At 35.0% G+C, this 17,194-nt stretch overlaps 1 protein-coding gene across 1 annotated transcript in view; it reads left to right on the top strand.

Moving 5' to 3' along the window:
• Nucleotides 1-16,830, top strand: part of RFX3 (regulatory factor X, 3 (influences HLA class II expression)) — a gene marked incomplete at its 5' end in the record, with an annotated part of 29,883 nt that extends 13,053 nt beyond the window's left edge. The window contains 10 exons of the mRNA XM_010283214.1: nucleotides 1,465-1,586; nucleotides 2,817-2,929; nucleotides 3,733-3,848; nucleotides 4,336-4,490; nucleotides 10,138-10,235; nucleotides 10,545-10,694; nucleotides 12,063-12,271; nucleotides 13,272-13,425; nucleotides 15,561-15,603; nucleotides 16,535-16,830. Coding sequence (XP_010281516.1) covers nucleotides 1,465-1,586; nucleotides 2,817-2,929; nucleotides 3,733-3,848; nucleotides 4,336-4,490; nucleotides 10,138-10,235; nucleotides 10,545-10,694; nucleotides 12,063-12,271; nucleotides 13,272-13,425; nucleotides 15,561-15,603; nucleotides 16,535-16,773 — 1,399 coding nt within the window. The remainder of the gene's footprint in view (nucleotides 1-1,464; nucleotides 1,587-2,816; nucleotides 2,930-3,732; nucleotides 3,849-4,335; nucleotides 4,491-10,137; nucleotides 10,236-10,544; nucleotides 10,695-12,062; nucleotides 12,272-13,271; nucleotides 13,426-15,560; nucleotides 15,604-16,534) is intronic.
• Between the last annotated feature and the right edge of the window lie 364 nt (nucleotides 16,831-17,194).

Raw genomic sequence — 17,194 nt, 5'->3', positions numbered from 1 at the left:
TAGAATACTGAATGGACATTTTTCATGGGAACTTCCTTTTAAAGTAAAATTTCATAATTACATGAAACAATGCTGGTTTTTGTTTACTGGAAAGAAAATGAAATGATCCAAACTGCTTCTCAAAGCAATGCGTCTAGTGTGGAATTTCTTGCCACATTTCTGAAGTTAACATGGAGTTTTACAGTCTGCACAACAATTCCGATTTGAATGATTTTTAAAACACACTTTATTTAGCTTTGGGGTTTCTCTTGTTTTATGTTCCTGTGGCCTCAATTCTTTTTCAAAAGTGCAAAGCATCCAAGAGATTACCATTAAGACCTGGGACAGAGTAAATTCTCAGTTGTGTTGAATGTGGCAGGCATGATCTTTAGCCTGTCAGAGTTGATTGTCAAGATAACACTTGACCATCCAAACCAGCATTACCATTTGTATTATTTTGACTTTCATAAAAGGTTCTGAGAATTGACTAGTGAAGAGTTTAGGTTTCCAAGTAGCTCTCAGGCCTTCTATGCTTACAAGAAGTTTGTTGGATTTCAAAAGTCTTTCACTATCTTCAGACAGTAGTGTTGTTTTTTCTTAAGATAATGAAATACTATTTTTGAATGACATCATTATTGGGAAGTGTCCTGGTTTTGGCTGGGATAAAGGTAATTTGCTTCATGATTACTGGTATAGTGCTGTGTTTTGCATTTGGGATGAAGATAATGTTCATAACATACTGCTGGTTTTTGTTGTTGCTAAGCAGTCAAGGACAGTCCAGCTTCTCATGCACTGGAAGCTGGGAAGGGTACACAACTGGAACAGCTGACCCAAACTAACCCAAGGGATATTCCATACCACATGGCATCATGTGCAGTATATAAACTGGGGGAATTGGCCAGGGAGGCACTGTGGCTCGGGAACTAACGGGGCATCAGTCAGCAGGTGGTGAGCAATTGTGCTGTGCATCACTTGTTTTGCATATTCTTATTCTTATTGTCTTTTTTTTTTCCCTGTGCTATTTAACTCTCTGTATGTTAACCCAGAAGTTCTACCTTTCTTCTGATTCTCTCCCCATCTCACTATGGGGAGGCAGGGTGAGCAAATGACTGTGTGGTTGTTTTAGGTACCTGCTGGGTTGAACCACAATGGGAGCTCAAGCTATTCAGAAAGGGAAAGATTTGATTCTTTTTGGTGTAAATTAGCTGGTCTTATGGTATACTGTTCCTAAGCTAAATTCCATGAGAAATTGGTAGTGGTGCTGTAAAATCACCTTTATGAATTCTGTAATGTATTATTAATGCTCTAGCTTCCCTTAGTAATAATATTGTCTTTTATTTACAAAATAAATAAAAATTTGTAAATTCTTCTGTTAGTTTTCCTCAAAACTTTATTTTGAGATGGAGAAGAAAGAGCTAACATAGATTGTATGATCTTATTTATGAAATAACAGAAAGGATAATTTTATACTTGATATTTTTGTAGGTATAAGCCTATGCAGAAAGTGGATGGAGTTGCAGATGGCTTCACAGGAAGCAGTCAACAGACAGGCACATCTGTTGAACAAACTGTAATTGCCCAAAGTCAACATCATCAACAGTTTTTAGGTATGAAAACAGGTTTTATACTGCCATATAAGTAAGATGAACTTCATTATCACTGTGAATATCAAGTCACACAAGTACAGTAGTTGCTTCTAAAGTTACTATATCCTCTTCAAAATTCTTTCTCAGAACAAAAAGGCACTTAAATTACATGTTCTGTGTTGTTAGCTTTCTGTAATATGCATCATGTAAGTATGCAATTTATGTATTTGTGTGATATATTTATTATTGTATAAATCACAATGCATTTGCTGAGCAAAGTTATATTACGCGTGCATTTTGAAATTTCTGTTGTGAAAGTTTTTATCTGCACGTTCATTATAGTGCATTTTATTTCATAAAAGGCAGGGCAGTGGCATTGCATTTCTATTGCAGGTTAGCCATCCAGTGGGCTGTTTTGAAAGTGTGCTGTAGTGTTATAGGTGGAAAGAACCAAACAGTTTCAACTAGAACCCCAAAGTTCACATTTAAAAATGTCCCAAGTTGTGGATTCATCAATCCAGCTAAGCATGTATTCTCAGTAATAGAAAGAAATGGTAATTTAGTTATTTGTTTATGTGGAAAGACTCTTTGGTTGTGTTATTGCAGAAATTGTAGGCTTATTTGGTTGGGATTTTCAAGCACCAGATTTTTGATCTAATTTCGCTGTTATTGAAATCATTGGGAACGTAAGGGCAGCATTAAAGTGTTTTGAATCTTCCTTTCCTGGGTACCTTTCAGTCCAGCATTTTTCTCTTGTATCAGCTTGTCTCTTGGAAACAGTCATGACAAATAGTAAAAGCACATGTTGGCTCTACTTGCAAGTCTAGTAAATTTCAAATAAAAATGTATATTGAGTCTCCTAATCCCTATGATACCTGGCTATATAGAAACTCTTCAGCTGAACAACAAAAAAAATAGTCAAGGATTAATCTTTCATACACTGACATAGATATTTTCCTTCATCCTGCAATATTCTGAAAACGTGTGTGTTAGCTTTTCTATATAGGTGTAATATGTACATGACATCTCTTTAATGTCTTCAAGAATAATTTTATATTTCTTTTTGATTAAAAAATACTGGCTGAATTTGTTTACAATTTTAACATACAACAGGTATGAAAGACCTTTCTCTTTGAGTGTTATGAACTTTTGCAACTTATTTCTTTGTGTCATCCTTAAATTTTTTCTTAATCATACTGTAACTGGCACTGTTCACAATAGCTCTCTTTCATTATGTTCTCATGGTAACAGATGCATCTCGAGTACTTCCAGAGTTTGGAGAAGTTGAAATATCTTCTCTACCAGACGGTACTACCTTTGAGGACATCAAATCACTGCAGAGTCTTTATCGAGAGCACTGTGAGGTATTTCCTATAAACCATTTATTTTTTTTAAAATTCATGACTTCCGGTGAAGGTCAGTACAAGTCAGTGATGCCAAATATATTGCAGCCATGTTACTGGTATGTGGCTTTCTCCCAGAATATTTTGATTATTTAATTGGAAAGGGCATTAATAAAAAGGTTTTTCTGGAGAGTCCCCATCACAGGAGAAAAAAAGTAATATAAAGTAATATATACTGAGAATGAAATGTAGTTATGTGTATGTTTTCAAAATGTTAGAGAAACTAGATTTCAGATTGTACGTGCAGATTTTTGGTTTAGTCAATGGGAAATGTACATCGGGTTAAATTATAATTTCTTTTTTTTAATATTAAAAGCAGTAACTTTTTTCTCATTTTAAAGAAACATTGAGACTTTTAAGTTACATTTGATATTACAATATGTCTTTTAAAATTATTTTTGGAAACTTTCAAACCTTTATTGAAAATGAATAAAACGGCAGGTTTCCTTTGTGTTTGCAGTAGCATTAAATGTTTTCTTTGGTTGAATTCCTCTGATACATTTACATAGGCCATGCTCATTTGTGGAGGCTTCTGTGCATGTGCACTTGGCCTTACTCAAGTCTCTGTGCACTGGTGTTTATAGTGCTGGATAATTGATGGATATCAAAGGTATTAAAACATTATTTATAACTTGAGAAATGTACACTTTGCCTTTGCTCCACTACATGATGAAGGAAGAAAAACTATAGATCTAGTTGCAGTTGGGAGTGGGGGGAAGCTTCTTGATAGAAGACAATCCGTACTTGTGTTTTTATTTTCTCAGGCAATACTGGATGTGGTTGTGAATCTTCAATTCAGCCTGATAGAAAAATTGTGGCAAACTTTCTGGCGCTATTCTCCCTCTGCTCCACCTGATGGCACTACTATTACTGAACCAAGGTCAGTAAGTATTTCTCTTTGTTTACTGCTTCTCATGGTAATATAATACAAGTATCAAACAAAAAAATCTTCTTAGATTTACCTGCAGAGTAATAATTTTTTTCAAATGCTATGAAATTTATGTTGCCTGGCATTTTTGTATAGTCTGGGTGTATGCCAGAGTGTAGTTTTGAAATGATTGTGTTGTCCATTTTTTTTTCTTTGCTTGGACAACTACAGTGATGGTTTCCTTTCCCAGTATTCTCTCCAGTTCTTTTAAGCCGAAAAGATCATTCATACCTCTGCATAATTTAAGAGCTGTAGCAGAGCTATTGAGGCATTTTTTAAATCCATTTGCATGTGACACAATGTGTAAAGAAGTTCTGTTGGGTGTAGTTGAGACATACATGACATCTTTATAAAATAATACATTTTAACACCCATTGCAGGTTTTTACCTACTGTAAATGCATTATCATTTATTCCTCTGCTACATTTTTTCACATCAGCAATCTGAGTGAAATAGAAAGTCGACTTCCAAAAGCAAAGCTGATTACTCTGTGCAAGAACGAGTCTATTCTGAAATGGATGTGTAACTGTGACCATGTGATGTACCAGGCTTTGGTGGAGATTCTCATTCCTGACGTCCTTAGACCTATTCCTAGTAAGTTGAACATCTGAAAAGTTTTGTAAGGATTTTTGTGCATGCATGTGTAATGGTGATGGTGGTCTTGTGCCTCACAGGACAGCTGTAGGAATAAGTTTTAAAATTAGTAAGTATTGTGTATTATTTATCCTTAATTTTGTTGTGTAGGAAGTTGTGCCAAGAGTTGATGTATGCTTTGTATTTTAAAAGTAACTGAGAATTTTAGTGCAGTTGGAAGATCTAGTTTTTAAGATATAGTTTCATATTAAAGGTACTTCTTTCTCTGTGTGTTATATTTTCTAAGAAAAATGTTTTCCTTTTACACTGGCTCTAGGCTACCTGATAGACTTAGACATAAGTGTTGTGGCCCTGAGACAGTGTGTACTAATGTCAGTCAGTCCTTCCACTAAATTCAGTAGGTTTTAGTTTAAACATTACGTATTAAACTTTGATTAGTCTGAACAAAAATGTATATGATCTTTATGATTCAATTTTTGCACACTTAGTCTTTTGTTCCTTATCAGTGTTTGCTGAAATCAATTTTAATTACTGTTAAGGCAACGAAAAATTAACTCACAAATTTTTACTCCAATTTATTATTCCAATCTACTGTTCTTTCTGTCATACATCCCGCCTGAAAGTGTCAGTAACTGTCTGGCCATTCAACCGTTATCAGGAGTTCGGCTTTCATTTCAAAGTTGATTTTAATAGGATCCATCATTGTTCCACCAGTGTATTTTTATGGCTATTTTTGGTAGAAAATTAATTTATGTGAAGGAAGTTGAACTCCTTCATAAAGCATTTACTTTCTTGCATACGCTGTGCTAAATATTATAAAGAAATCATGTTGGCAATCCAATATAAAACTCATAACTCCTACATATTATATCCTTTCCATGAAAAAACAATAGTCACCTTTATAAAGTTGGATTAATATTTTTTTTTAAGAATTAGGGCCTTAAAGTAGTTTTGCAGCTAACAAAGCTATTTTGTCATGCTGTGAACCTCTTCTGGTATTGTGACTCCAGCAGTAATAAGCACTCCATATCTATTTGCAGGTACTGCCTTGCAGAAATGTTTTATTAACTTCTTGCTTCCCAGTGAAATAAAATTAGTAAATTATGTATGATACAAAAAAAAATTTGTATATGTATAAATGTATAAAACCTGAAGGTTGGCCATTTACAAAGGCATTTTTACCTTTTTTTTTAAGGAAAGAGCAAGTTCATGGTAGAGATTGACATAATTTATCTTTTCATCTATGTAACAGAACAAAGGAAAAATGTTTTCTCAAATACATGTGGTTATTGACAACCATTACTTGTATAAATTATTTTGCATTGGTTATATTTGATGTTTTACTTTGCTATCTAATGACAATGCAAGTAGATATGATATTAATTTTAGAGTAGTACCGTCTATCACAAGCGAATAGGCAATGATAAAAAAATCCACTAATTTTATTTACAACATTTAATACGTTGAATGAAAACTCTCTCTTCCAAAAGCACATTATTTTCTGAATAAAAAGGTGGTGCAGACATGGTTTTTCACCAAACCTGCTTTTCACCTTAATTTTCACTTGCTTCTCCTGCACAGCCTAGCAGTCTCTAAAGAAGTTTTTATATGATAGCTACTTAGTTTCTCGTGTCTACTTGCCTTGCTGCTTAAGATTTATTGGGAATTGCCCTGTACAGGGCTTGAAGAAGATGGGACATAATCATTCAATATCAATAACTACAGGCATCAGGTCCTTTTCATGCTATTTCTTTCTTTCTAGAATTACCAGTCATATTAGAATAATTGACACCTACTATGTCTGACATTCCTGTTTTGGGTATGGTTGTCAGACTTCTTGATGCAAACACACCATCCAATCCCAGAACAAATTCATGCCGAGAGACTTCTGTCTTTCTTTTGTGAACAGTCCAGTGGTTTTCTGCTTAGAAATTCACCCACTGAGCTACCTTTGGAAGGCAGCTAATGTATTTTCTTACTTTTATCTTTAGGACCCGCTAACTAAATGGCTTTTTCTAGCCAGCTCTCCTGCAATGACGGTCCATACAAGTTCTCTCTTCACTGTTAAATATTTAAAATATTATTAGTTCTTTAACCCCTGCTTTTGAATTAAAATATCTCCAGCCATTACAAGAGTCCAAGAGGAAGGCTTAAGGTTGTGCTTAATAGTTGACTATGACAATAATGGAGCGGGGTGAAGTGGACAAATTCATCATCTTCTGTGTGAAAATAGCAGTTTATAGGAAAGTTTGGACTCTGTAGAGGAAAGGGGACTGTAAATGCTGCATCAAAGGCATGTTTATGATGTTTTTTCCTGAATGACTAGAAAGACATCCAACAGCAGCTGCTCAAAATAGGAAAAAAGTATTAATTTGGAAAGTGCTTGAAGTAAGCATATGATTTTTTTAAGGTTTATCTTTTTTCATGTCTAGCTTTACAGTGTTTTTCTTACACAGCTTTCTGTGCTACTCAGCTATGTGATGCATATTACTGGAGTAGAAAAAATGACCACTGAGGAAAAAATTATTTTATTTTTAACCTCTATGTTGAATTTGTCACCTGAAATGTCTAGCACCCACAAAATGAATGAGGAATTGCTGTGTATAAAACAACAAAGTTCCTTTTCCTCAGAAAAGTGAAAAGCTGTCCATTTGAGTCAGGAGTCAAGACCGTAATTACCTAATGTCTTTGGCAAAAGACCAGGGCAACTGTGTGTTAGAATGGACTTTTTATATCTTCACAAGTGACAGAATGGACAGTAACAAACTTGCCTGTGAGTTAGTTTCTATCATAGGTGGAGAATTTATGCTAAACATATTTCCACACCATATTACACAATTCCAGGCAGACAAAAATTTAAAGTACTGGAAAGACTGTAAAGCCTTCTTTTACGAGATTTGCATGTCAGAGGGTTTTCAGCTGAGAATTCAAGCTTTTTAGGTGCTTATCCAAGTCAAACTTTTATCAGTAACTGCCATTGCAAAATCATTTAGTGTGTGTCTAGTAACATTTAACTATTGCAGGCCAGTTACTTCACACCACACTCATCATGTGATTCTTTCAAATGGTTTTCTTGTTTTTATATGGTAGCCAGAGTAAGGGGGAAGCCGCTGCCCAAGCATACACACACCAATCAAGGAGTCGCACACATACCACCTGAGACTTTAACTGCTAGGACTGGAGTCCCTTTGCAGTGGGTGACTCCAGTGAGCTGACGGGTGCCCCTTTCGACTCTTTGCGCGTACACACACACTCACTCTTGGGTGCTTCCTCTTCCCTCAGGCTCGACCCTAGGTTTCCCGAAGCAGAATCTCTGACATGACTTATACCAGACGAATTTATTGCGTGGTACAACAGTGAAGAACAGCTCGATCTGGGTGCCACTGAAGAGAGAACCCGACCAAAAGAATCTCTGGGCAATTACACCCTTACAGTCTTAAGTTCCCCTCCTCTTGTGAGACGGTTTGGTCCAATAGTATTTGGGTCTGGGGTCTCCTTGTTCCTCACTGGATCCTTTCACCGTCTCCAGGCCAGACGTTCTTTTTGCTTTCTCAAGGAGGCAACTTCTGCTCGTGGATGTGGCTATCTTACCTTTCTGATTTACACCAGTTTAGGGGCCTTCCCTCATGTAACTAAATAAGAGTTCAGTATAAGTTCATCAATATCTAGGTGAAAGTTCACAGCTTGCAGTCTAAGTCTTTTTACTAACGCTATACAATGGATTCCGTTGGAACTAGGAAGTGACTCCTATAACAAGATGAACTTAAAAGAAGTCTCTCAGAATGTAGGTACTAAAGGTTTTGGTGATGGCTAGGTGTGTACTTAAGACAGAGTATGAGAAAAATTCTGTATTTAATATGATATCTCCAAAGCTAATTAGAAATTCATGGTTGTTCTATAAAATTGTTGTCTGATTATCTACTTTAGCTATTTTATTTCTCCAGAACTTAGAATTCCTTTCATTTTGCCCCTCTTTCTTCCTAGTTAAAGGCCTTTCTTAAGGCCTGAGCTGCTTTTCTATATTTTTAAAGGAGATCAGCATTACAGTGATGAAAATAATTTTATAATATATAGTTGGGTGAAGAAGAGTAATAAGCAAATTAGAAGTGAAAAAGCGGTAATGTCTTGCTTAAAGGTCTAAGTAACATTCATACAGTATTCACATTATTCTTTCTGCTTTGCATTTCCTTGTTCTATAGATAAGAAAATGTGAGTGAATGCATAGTTAATTAGGAAGTGCACACAAATCATTTAAAAAGCAGCACAAGTGAGTTAGGTAATTGACAGTATTGAAGAAAAAAGTTTGTTCTTCATGTGGAAACCTCAAGGGGGGAAAAAAACCTGTCACCATAGAGTGTTCAGCTAATACAGATACTTTGTCAGGTTAAATTGTGTCCAGCTAAGCATCAAAAGTGAGTTATGTAAATTACTGATACGGATTCTACTGCTTATTGCTGCAAATTTGAAGACGTGAAAAAGATGTCACGAAGACAACATTTTTTCTGTTAGTAAATTTACTTTGCTAGTAGAAAGCTTTATTAAAAAAGGGATCATCAATAATTCAAATGGTGATAGAGCATTTCTCAAAGACAAGTTCTATCAGCCTTAATTTCTTACTCTACCAGAGTATTCAGCCTTATAAACAGAATCCAGTCAGTTTTTACTTGGACTTTTCTTCTCACATGTAGCTAAAATAGTTAGAAAATAAATATTATTTCCTCTTTCTAGTTTCTTCCTCTTCATTTTCATAGTTGCATTCATTCTCTACTCGTCATTAGAAACCTGTCGTTTTTTCATTTTGTCTCTTTTTTGCAAACGTTTGAGTGGATGCTACTATGTCAATGAGGAAGTGGTAGGTATGGGAAAGCAAGGTTTCTGCTACTCAGGAGGTATGATTCCCGCCCCCCACCCCCCGGCACAGTTCTTTGGGAAAATACTTCCTGTCCTCCTCCTTTGAAACATTAAAACTTACTTTTTGAGTAGTGCAGTTTGCTGTAAGGGCTTCTTCAGTTTCTCTCTGAATGTTTGTCAGCCACTCAGCAGTTCTGTGGGTGCTATAGTAAAGAAATAAAAATGCATACAGATTCCACAGCAATTTGAATAATCTTTCTGTCAGTGAAACACACTGTTATGTCTTGCTTTATTGATGGTACCTTAAGCACTTCATGTTGGATTTTGTTCTTTAAAACTGAAGTAAGCAGCACCATGACATGGCTTAAAGTTACTTTGGGCTTATTTGAGGAAACTGCAGTATTCCAATAACCGGATTTTTTTCTAGAGTTTTGGTCTTTAAAAGAGGCGCTTAGATGAAATGGAAAACTGGAATTTTGTGATGGAAATTTCCATCACAACAACTGCTGCAATTACTGATGTTCTTCCTTAGAACTGCCCAAAACAATACTGCTGGTCACAAACTTCTTGGAAAGATTTTTCGGTGAGGAAGTCAGAACTGCTTATTAAACCAAATCTGTAATAATTGTTGCATAATCTATATGTGAATGAGGCATTTTGAACCTAGACGGGATTTGTCATTTAGTAAGTAAAAGCAGCAGACCCGAATGTTGAGTATGTAAGTACTGAGGATGCAAAACATTTCAAGACAGGTACATTGCCTTCCTTTCATTTGTTTTTATTCTTTAATGCACAGGTGCCTTGACCCAAGCCATTCGCAATTTTGCAAAAAGCCTTGAAGGTTGGCTTTCAAATGCCATGAACAATATTCCACAGAGGATGATACAAACCAAGGTAGACAAAACTGTCGCAGTATTATTCATGCAGTGGTAATCCAAGTGGGCAGTAGCATCTAAAAGCAGTAGCATTTTAACTTTAATGCTAAATTTCATGTTTAGCATCAAACATTAAATAGTGGGAAAGGAAATAACTTTGTTTTCTCAAAAAATTTTAAGGAAGACATTGTTTGATCTGCTACATGGTCATAATTCACATATGAGGACTCATTAATATAGAATATTAAAATGAAAGTGAAGACTCAATCTGTAGAATTAATCTGCAGATAAAGAGTACAATATTTAAAATAAATTAATTTCTTCATAGGTTGCCGCTGTAAGTGCCTTTGCCCAGACTCTGCGAAGATACACATCTCTTAATCACCTGGCTCAAGCAGCTCGTGCCGTGCTTCAAAATACTTCCCAGATCAACCAGATGCTCAATGATCTTAACCGTGTTGATTTTGCCAATGTTCAGGTAAAAGATAGCTTTAAATAAAAGGCTTTTTTTTAAAAAAAATTGCTTTAAACTTTATTGTTGGCTGTCATTATTCTATCAAGAAAGTGAAGTGAGACCATTTTGTTGATTCATATATGCAGTAATTTAGTCCAAACATGACATCTTACACTTTAGGAAAGTAAGAGCTCAGAACCATTATCCATTTCCATTTACTGTCTTGAAGTACAGATATTCTTCCAACTTTTGTGCAAATGTAGAGCAAATACATTCTTAGAATGGGTACCATGAATGGTGTCTTAGTAATAGCAAAAATGATATCTTAGAATTGGATCTCAGATAGTAGCATAGCTCCTGAATGTCTCTAAAAGCCATTAAATGCACATTATTGTTTTCAGTAGAAGCTGTTTCATTATTTCAAAGACAATACCATTAGTATACGTTATGTAAGTGCCTATGCTTACATTTACAAGATTAGATCAGTACAGATTAGAACTAGTTTCCAGTTAGCTATAGAATGTAAGTCTGTATTTTCACTAAGCTTTATTTCTTCACATGTTTCTGCTCCTCTGAGCAAAAATACTTTTTTTCCTTTTGCCCAGCAAAGTGAAATGTTCCAGTTTACATCCACATTACTCTGTGAATGAGGTGTTAACTTGACACATGATAGCTAGACTTTAAGGGCATGGCTTGCAGTTACTGAGTCTTCATTTATGTCTCTTAGTTTCTGAATTGACCAGCAAGACTTATTTAAACTTGGTAACATTGACTAAATTGCTTATTATTATTTTATGCAGAGTGTATTTCTCCATTTGTATGCAGATTATGTTGTACTTTAAGTAAGGTGTAATCTATTACTGCCTATAGTCAGCAAACAAAACAATCCTTGTTTACATACAAAGCTTTCTTTTATAAGATGATATAACAGAAATTGTCTTTAAGGTTAAATTCTTCAGAACAAAAGGAACCTTGCACTTGATTTCTTGCTACTTCTTTTAATACTTTAGCCTCCCATTTAACTGTTCTTCCTGCTTGCCCTGCCTGTAGTCCCATAAAAAATGACAAGTCCCAAATATTTCAATAGAAAAATGATGAATGAGGAAAGTGGAAGCCTTTTTTGAAAATTAATGTGGAAAACTACAAAATACTTGTGTCACTTCCATTGTTTGTTCTCATTTCTTTGTTATCTGCTCTTATACGTTATGCTTTTCCCACTCATTTGCTTTCAACAAAACTATGATAAACATGAAAATAAAAACTGCTTCTTAGCTTGTCTAGTAAGTGGGGTTTGTCTTTTTTATCCACTGAATTGGTTAATCTTTGAGAAAGAATTACATTCTGTGTTTTGGCTTGTATCGTGAATTCAAAAGTTGCCATGTGCTGTAACAGGAGCAGGCTTCCTGGGTGTGCCAGTGTGATGACAACATGGTTCAGAGACTAGAAACAGATTTCAAGATGACTCTTCAGCAGCAGAGCACTCTGGAGCAGTGGGCTGCCTGGCTTGATAATGTAATGATGCAAGCACTGAAACCATATGAAGGAAGGCCAAGCTTTCCTAAAGCAGCACGGCAATTTCTGTTAAAATGGTCTTTCTACAGGTAGTATGTAATAGACTTCTAAAACTTTCTAACTATTCTATTGTTTACTGAATTGTTGACTATAGTAAAGTTGGCAGATGTAATATCAAACAGTGGCTCACTAAGTCATGAAAACCGTGGGGGTTTTTTCAGAAAATTATTGTTGTTAACCTTGAACTTGGGGCTACTTGCAAATTGGCAGGAATTTAAATGATCCTTGTTGATTGTTTTAAAGGCCATGTGCAAATGAATGCAGGTGGAATTTTGTCCTGAGTTAGAAACATAATACGAATTTTTGGGTCTAATATCTACATAATTATTAAGCCACTATTTTTAATGTTATTTATTAAAACACTGTGCTATCTATGTTTATTAGATAAGGATGTCAAAACCTGTTTTTAATGTTTAAAAAGAACATTAAGACAAGCATTCCATGTTAGCTGCTTATTGAAACAGTTATCAGAGTAAACCTCGTTCTTTGAAAATTGCTGTAGCAACTACTTGCTGAAGATATTATAGTTTGTCAATATAATATGTAGGCACAAGGCTATCTTTTTGTAATTTTAAGTTTCAAAGTTTTGAAATTGTGGCAATTAAAACCTTTGTACGGTGAAGGTGGAGGGAACAGACATATTTTAAGCATTAGTTTGTTTAAAATTGAATACTTTTTCTCAACATTTTAGTTGTTTATGTTTTCAACAAAGTTTTCTTTTAAGTTAGGTTTTACACATGCTCGAGTATCAGTAGTTATATGTGTATCAAAACAATGAAAAACGGAAAAGAAAACAATCTGGTTATTTCTTATGTAATGTGATGTCCAACAATGCCTTCAGAGAGTGGAGAGAAGCAAATGGTTGCCTTTCCTGGATATCACTTTCTAAAGACACCAAAAATCAGACATTTGTGGATAATGGTAGTTTAGAGAATATTGCTTTTGAGGTGAAATGTCTACATTGATTAAGTGTTGAAATGGCTATGACGTATAATACATAAATATATGTATTTTTCTATTTTTGAATAGCTCAATGGTGATTCGAGATTTAACCTTGCGCAGTGCTGCTAGCTTTGGCTCTTTTCATCTGATCCGCTTGCTTTACGATGAATACATGTTTTACTTAGTAGAACATCGTGTTGCTCAGGCAACAGGAGAGACACCTATTGCAGTTATGGGAGAGGTAAGATAATATGTAAGAGACTAGATTGATAGGTTTAGTGATGAATTTGGGTATGTGTCTTTGCAAATTTTTTAAACATTTATGTGGAGCTGTAGGACGTTCTGCAATATAACAATAGATCGGGTTACAAATACATACAACAGTTTCAAACTTGTTTCATTGGTTGATTGTCAGAGTACTAAAATCACATTGAATTCTAACAACCAGTTATTTCCAAATGAACTTGCTCCTTTACAAATCTGCATACAGATTCATGTGCACAGTTTGAAAAATGTTGATCAACATAGAGCCTTTTTCCAGTTTTTGAGAACTGAATATTTTATGTGAATATAAGAAAACAACAGAGTAATAGGAAAGTTTTGCTTACATGGATCTGTTTATGTATATTTGCACACATTTAACATGTCAGCTAGTACCCCATAGACTTGAGAAAGATGGCTTACATGCAGAGTTTGGGCTTGTCCAGTACTGTTCACATACATGTAATAAAACCAGTGCAGACATACACGGAGGTCTGCAAGACAGTTCATTTTCATACATGTTTTTCAAAGACTATCGGTTAAAAAAAATAGAGCAGGAGTCTCAACTCATAGTCAGTTTTTTATACTCATCTGTGGCATCTGCAATGCAAAGTTTATCTTATCCTTCTTTTTTCCCCGCACAATGAAGAATGAATGAATTATCATCAAAGAACTGCACTTCAAAAGTGCTGGAAAATGGACATATTTGAAAATATGCTGGATAGTTAATGGGACAGATTTGTTACATTTTTACACTTGGGAGTCACTGTGTCATATTTTATGTTACCGATAAATTGCACATAATTTGGTATCAGGTATCATTCTTCCCTCAAGATATATTGATAGGCTCATTAAATACTATAAATAGTGCTATGCTTTGAAGAGAAATTGGAAATGGGTTAGCTTTATTTGTCAAATGATTTTATATCATATTTTTAAGTCATGTCATGATTTATGACATGTTTCAGAAAAACTAAATAACAATGTTCCTGCTTAGTGACCCACCAATAGTATATTTGCTTCATCTCTGCTTTATATTTGCAGTAAGGTACTACACAAGTATACAGCTACTACATTCTTGTCTTACTAATAGACATTGTATATGTTAGACATATATGTAGTGCAGGCTCTTCTAAAAAGTTTATGTAGACTGAAGATGGAGATATTATGAGGAAGTAAGTAACCCAAAATTTTTGGAGGTGAGAAGGGCAGAACAGAAGTAGTAAATACTCACTAAATGCGTGTCGTCTTATGTTTCTGTGCATTCAATGACTGTGACTAAAATAAAATGATGAAGTCTAAGACTGTGGTCTGACAAACACCATGAGACAGTATAAACTGGTGTTGCAGCTGAGAAAAGCATTCTCATTTTTCTCCCTTTCTCTTCTCCCAACTTTGGGCACAGGTATTGGCAAAATTCTTCTGAAAAGGACTGTTTTCATCACTTACAGTTAGAAATGTATTTATCCAAGTAATGTGCTTCTTTCATTTGAGATACGTTGATACAATTTTTCTCTGATGATTCTTATTTAAGTGAAACTTAGAGGATTTGGGGAAGGAAAGGGAGGAAGGTTGCACATCTAGCTTGTGAGCAACTTTTTCAAAAAGGTCTTTTTTTGATATAAGTAGATCGGTTACCATATTGTAAACCCTTTCTCAGCAGTGCCTTTCATCTACCTTACAGGTAGATTTGCAACACTGTGATACACCTTCATTTTTGTGCCAGCACAAATAAAGTTGTCCCTGGGAAAATTTAAAAAGAGCTTTTTGTTAAAATATTGGCAGTTCAGAATGGATATCCATCATGATTTATGGCTTTATACAACAAAGAAATAGCTCACTTAAAGCAACAAAGACTCTGATGAAGAAATCTTCAAAAAGTTTGTACTTCCCCATTTTAATTTTTGAGGGTTTACTTAGCGATAATTGTCTTAATAAGCACAAGGCTAGGATGGAATGGAAAATGAATTGCTGTACTATGGATGTGACTGCAGCCAAGATCATGTTTGAATGCTAGCCTCAAACCAGTGAAGCACAGATGGGCTCCATCACAGAAATTCTAAGTTCACATTTGCTTAAGACTGTGTCCAAGTTTTTTTATCGTTTATTTTGCAGTTTGGTGATTTAAATGCTGTGTCCCCTGGAAACATGGATAAAGGTAAGCATTTTAATCTCTCCAGTGTATAAGTCTGTACAGAATGATGTGTCTCTGATCAAAATATGTCCTTATGTTTTAAAAATGTAGTAAAACAAACTTTAGAGCTGTATCATGCTTTAAATTGAATGTATATGGATATGCTAACATATTATATGGGTGCAGTAAGCTATCTATGTAATATACAGCATGTAATAATGACTAGAATATCGCAGGTTTGTTTTAAGGTAAGAATATAGTTTAAAGATGTTTATTATTGACACAAGAAATATTCCAGTGTTTATGCAGTTGTATCTGATAAGACAGAGGAGGGTAACAGCTATGGGAAGACAAGAGTATGCTTATGTATGTTTATCTGTAGTAAATGTTTTCCTAAGTAAAGAAGGCAGAATTGCATGCAAATAGTTGCCAAGTAACCTCTCAGTGAAGAAGATAGAAAGAAATGAATTCCTGTTAATGTCTTCATGCCATGTTTTGGCATACATTCTTACACTAACTAGTTGAGTGACTTGGGGTGACTTGACCCCAGATTGCTCAACTAGTAAGTATAAGAATTTATGTCAAAATCTGAGGTCAAGTCACTCCAAATCTCTTCACCTGTTTCCCTATCTGTGACTAAGAGTAACAACTCTTTTGTTCATCATGTCTTAGAGAGGCATTTTGCAACATGAAGTTAAGATTGTTAGAGATCTGTTTTGAGATTGCAGTTGTTTTTTCCACATAGTGTATCTGTAACTCAAGTGATGAAAGCTGAGTCTACTTATTTGAGGTAATGATTGACTTTTTCCATTAAAAGTTTAAATTTTTAGTTTGTGCTTCATCAGATTGCTAGTCTATCCTGTATTTTTGTATTCTAACTATTATTTGCAAAATAAAGGCCCTTGTATTAGAATTTTTCCCTTTGTGTTAGTTTCATGGTGGTTTGTTTGTGCAGATGAGGGCAGTGAAGTTGAAAGTGAAATAGATGAAGAGCTGGATGAAAATGGAGAGCCACAAGCCAAGAGGGAGAAAACAGAGCTAAACCAGGCATTCCAGGTGGGCTGCATGCAGCCAGTGCTTGAAAGTGGAGTACAGCAGAACCTCCTGAACCCAATTCATAATGAGCACATTGTTGCAACCACTCAGACTATCCGACAATGTAGTGCTACTGGAAATACATATACCGCAGTCTAATATGAAACCTCCCCCTGTGACACCCCCCCCCATTACACTAGCCCTTTGGGTTTAATATGAAAAAAAAAAAAAACCAAATAAAGATAATGAGTCTGAAAGTCGACTGTTGTCAAATTTTAGCTGTGCTGAACATTATTTTATTGGAGTTGTTAGATGGAATGGGTGTATGTATTTTGCCAGATCTGTTAAAAAAAAGTTTTTTTGTAAACAGAAACATTTTACATTGGCCACTCAAAATGAAGAGTTTTCTTAGTATCAAATGCAAGGAAGATTTTTGCAAAGCTTAATGTTAATGTTTTTGTCCTCTTATAATAATAATTTAAATTTTTTCATAGTTTTTAAAAATATTTTAATGTTTATTATTAGTTATGATGATTTCAGTCAGATAGGTTTTTAATTAGATGCACTTCTGTGAAATATC

This window comes from Phaethon lepturus, unplaced genomic scaffold (genome assembly GCF_000687285.1).
Source record: "Phaethon lepturus isolate BGI_N335 unplaced genomic scaffold, ASM68728v1 scaffold8363, whole genome shotgun sequence".
In the NCBI taxonomy this organism is placed as follows: domain Eukaryota; kingdom Metazoa; phylum Chordata; class Aves; order Phaethontiformes; family Phaethontidae; genus Phaethon; species Phaethon lepturus.
This window is presented reverse-complemented; position numbering and strand designations above follow the sequence as displayed.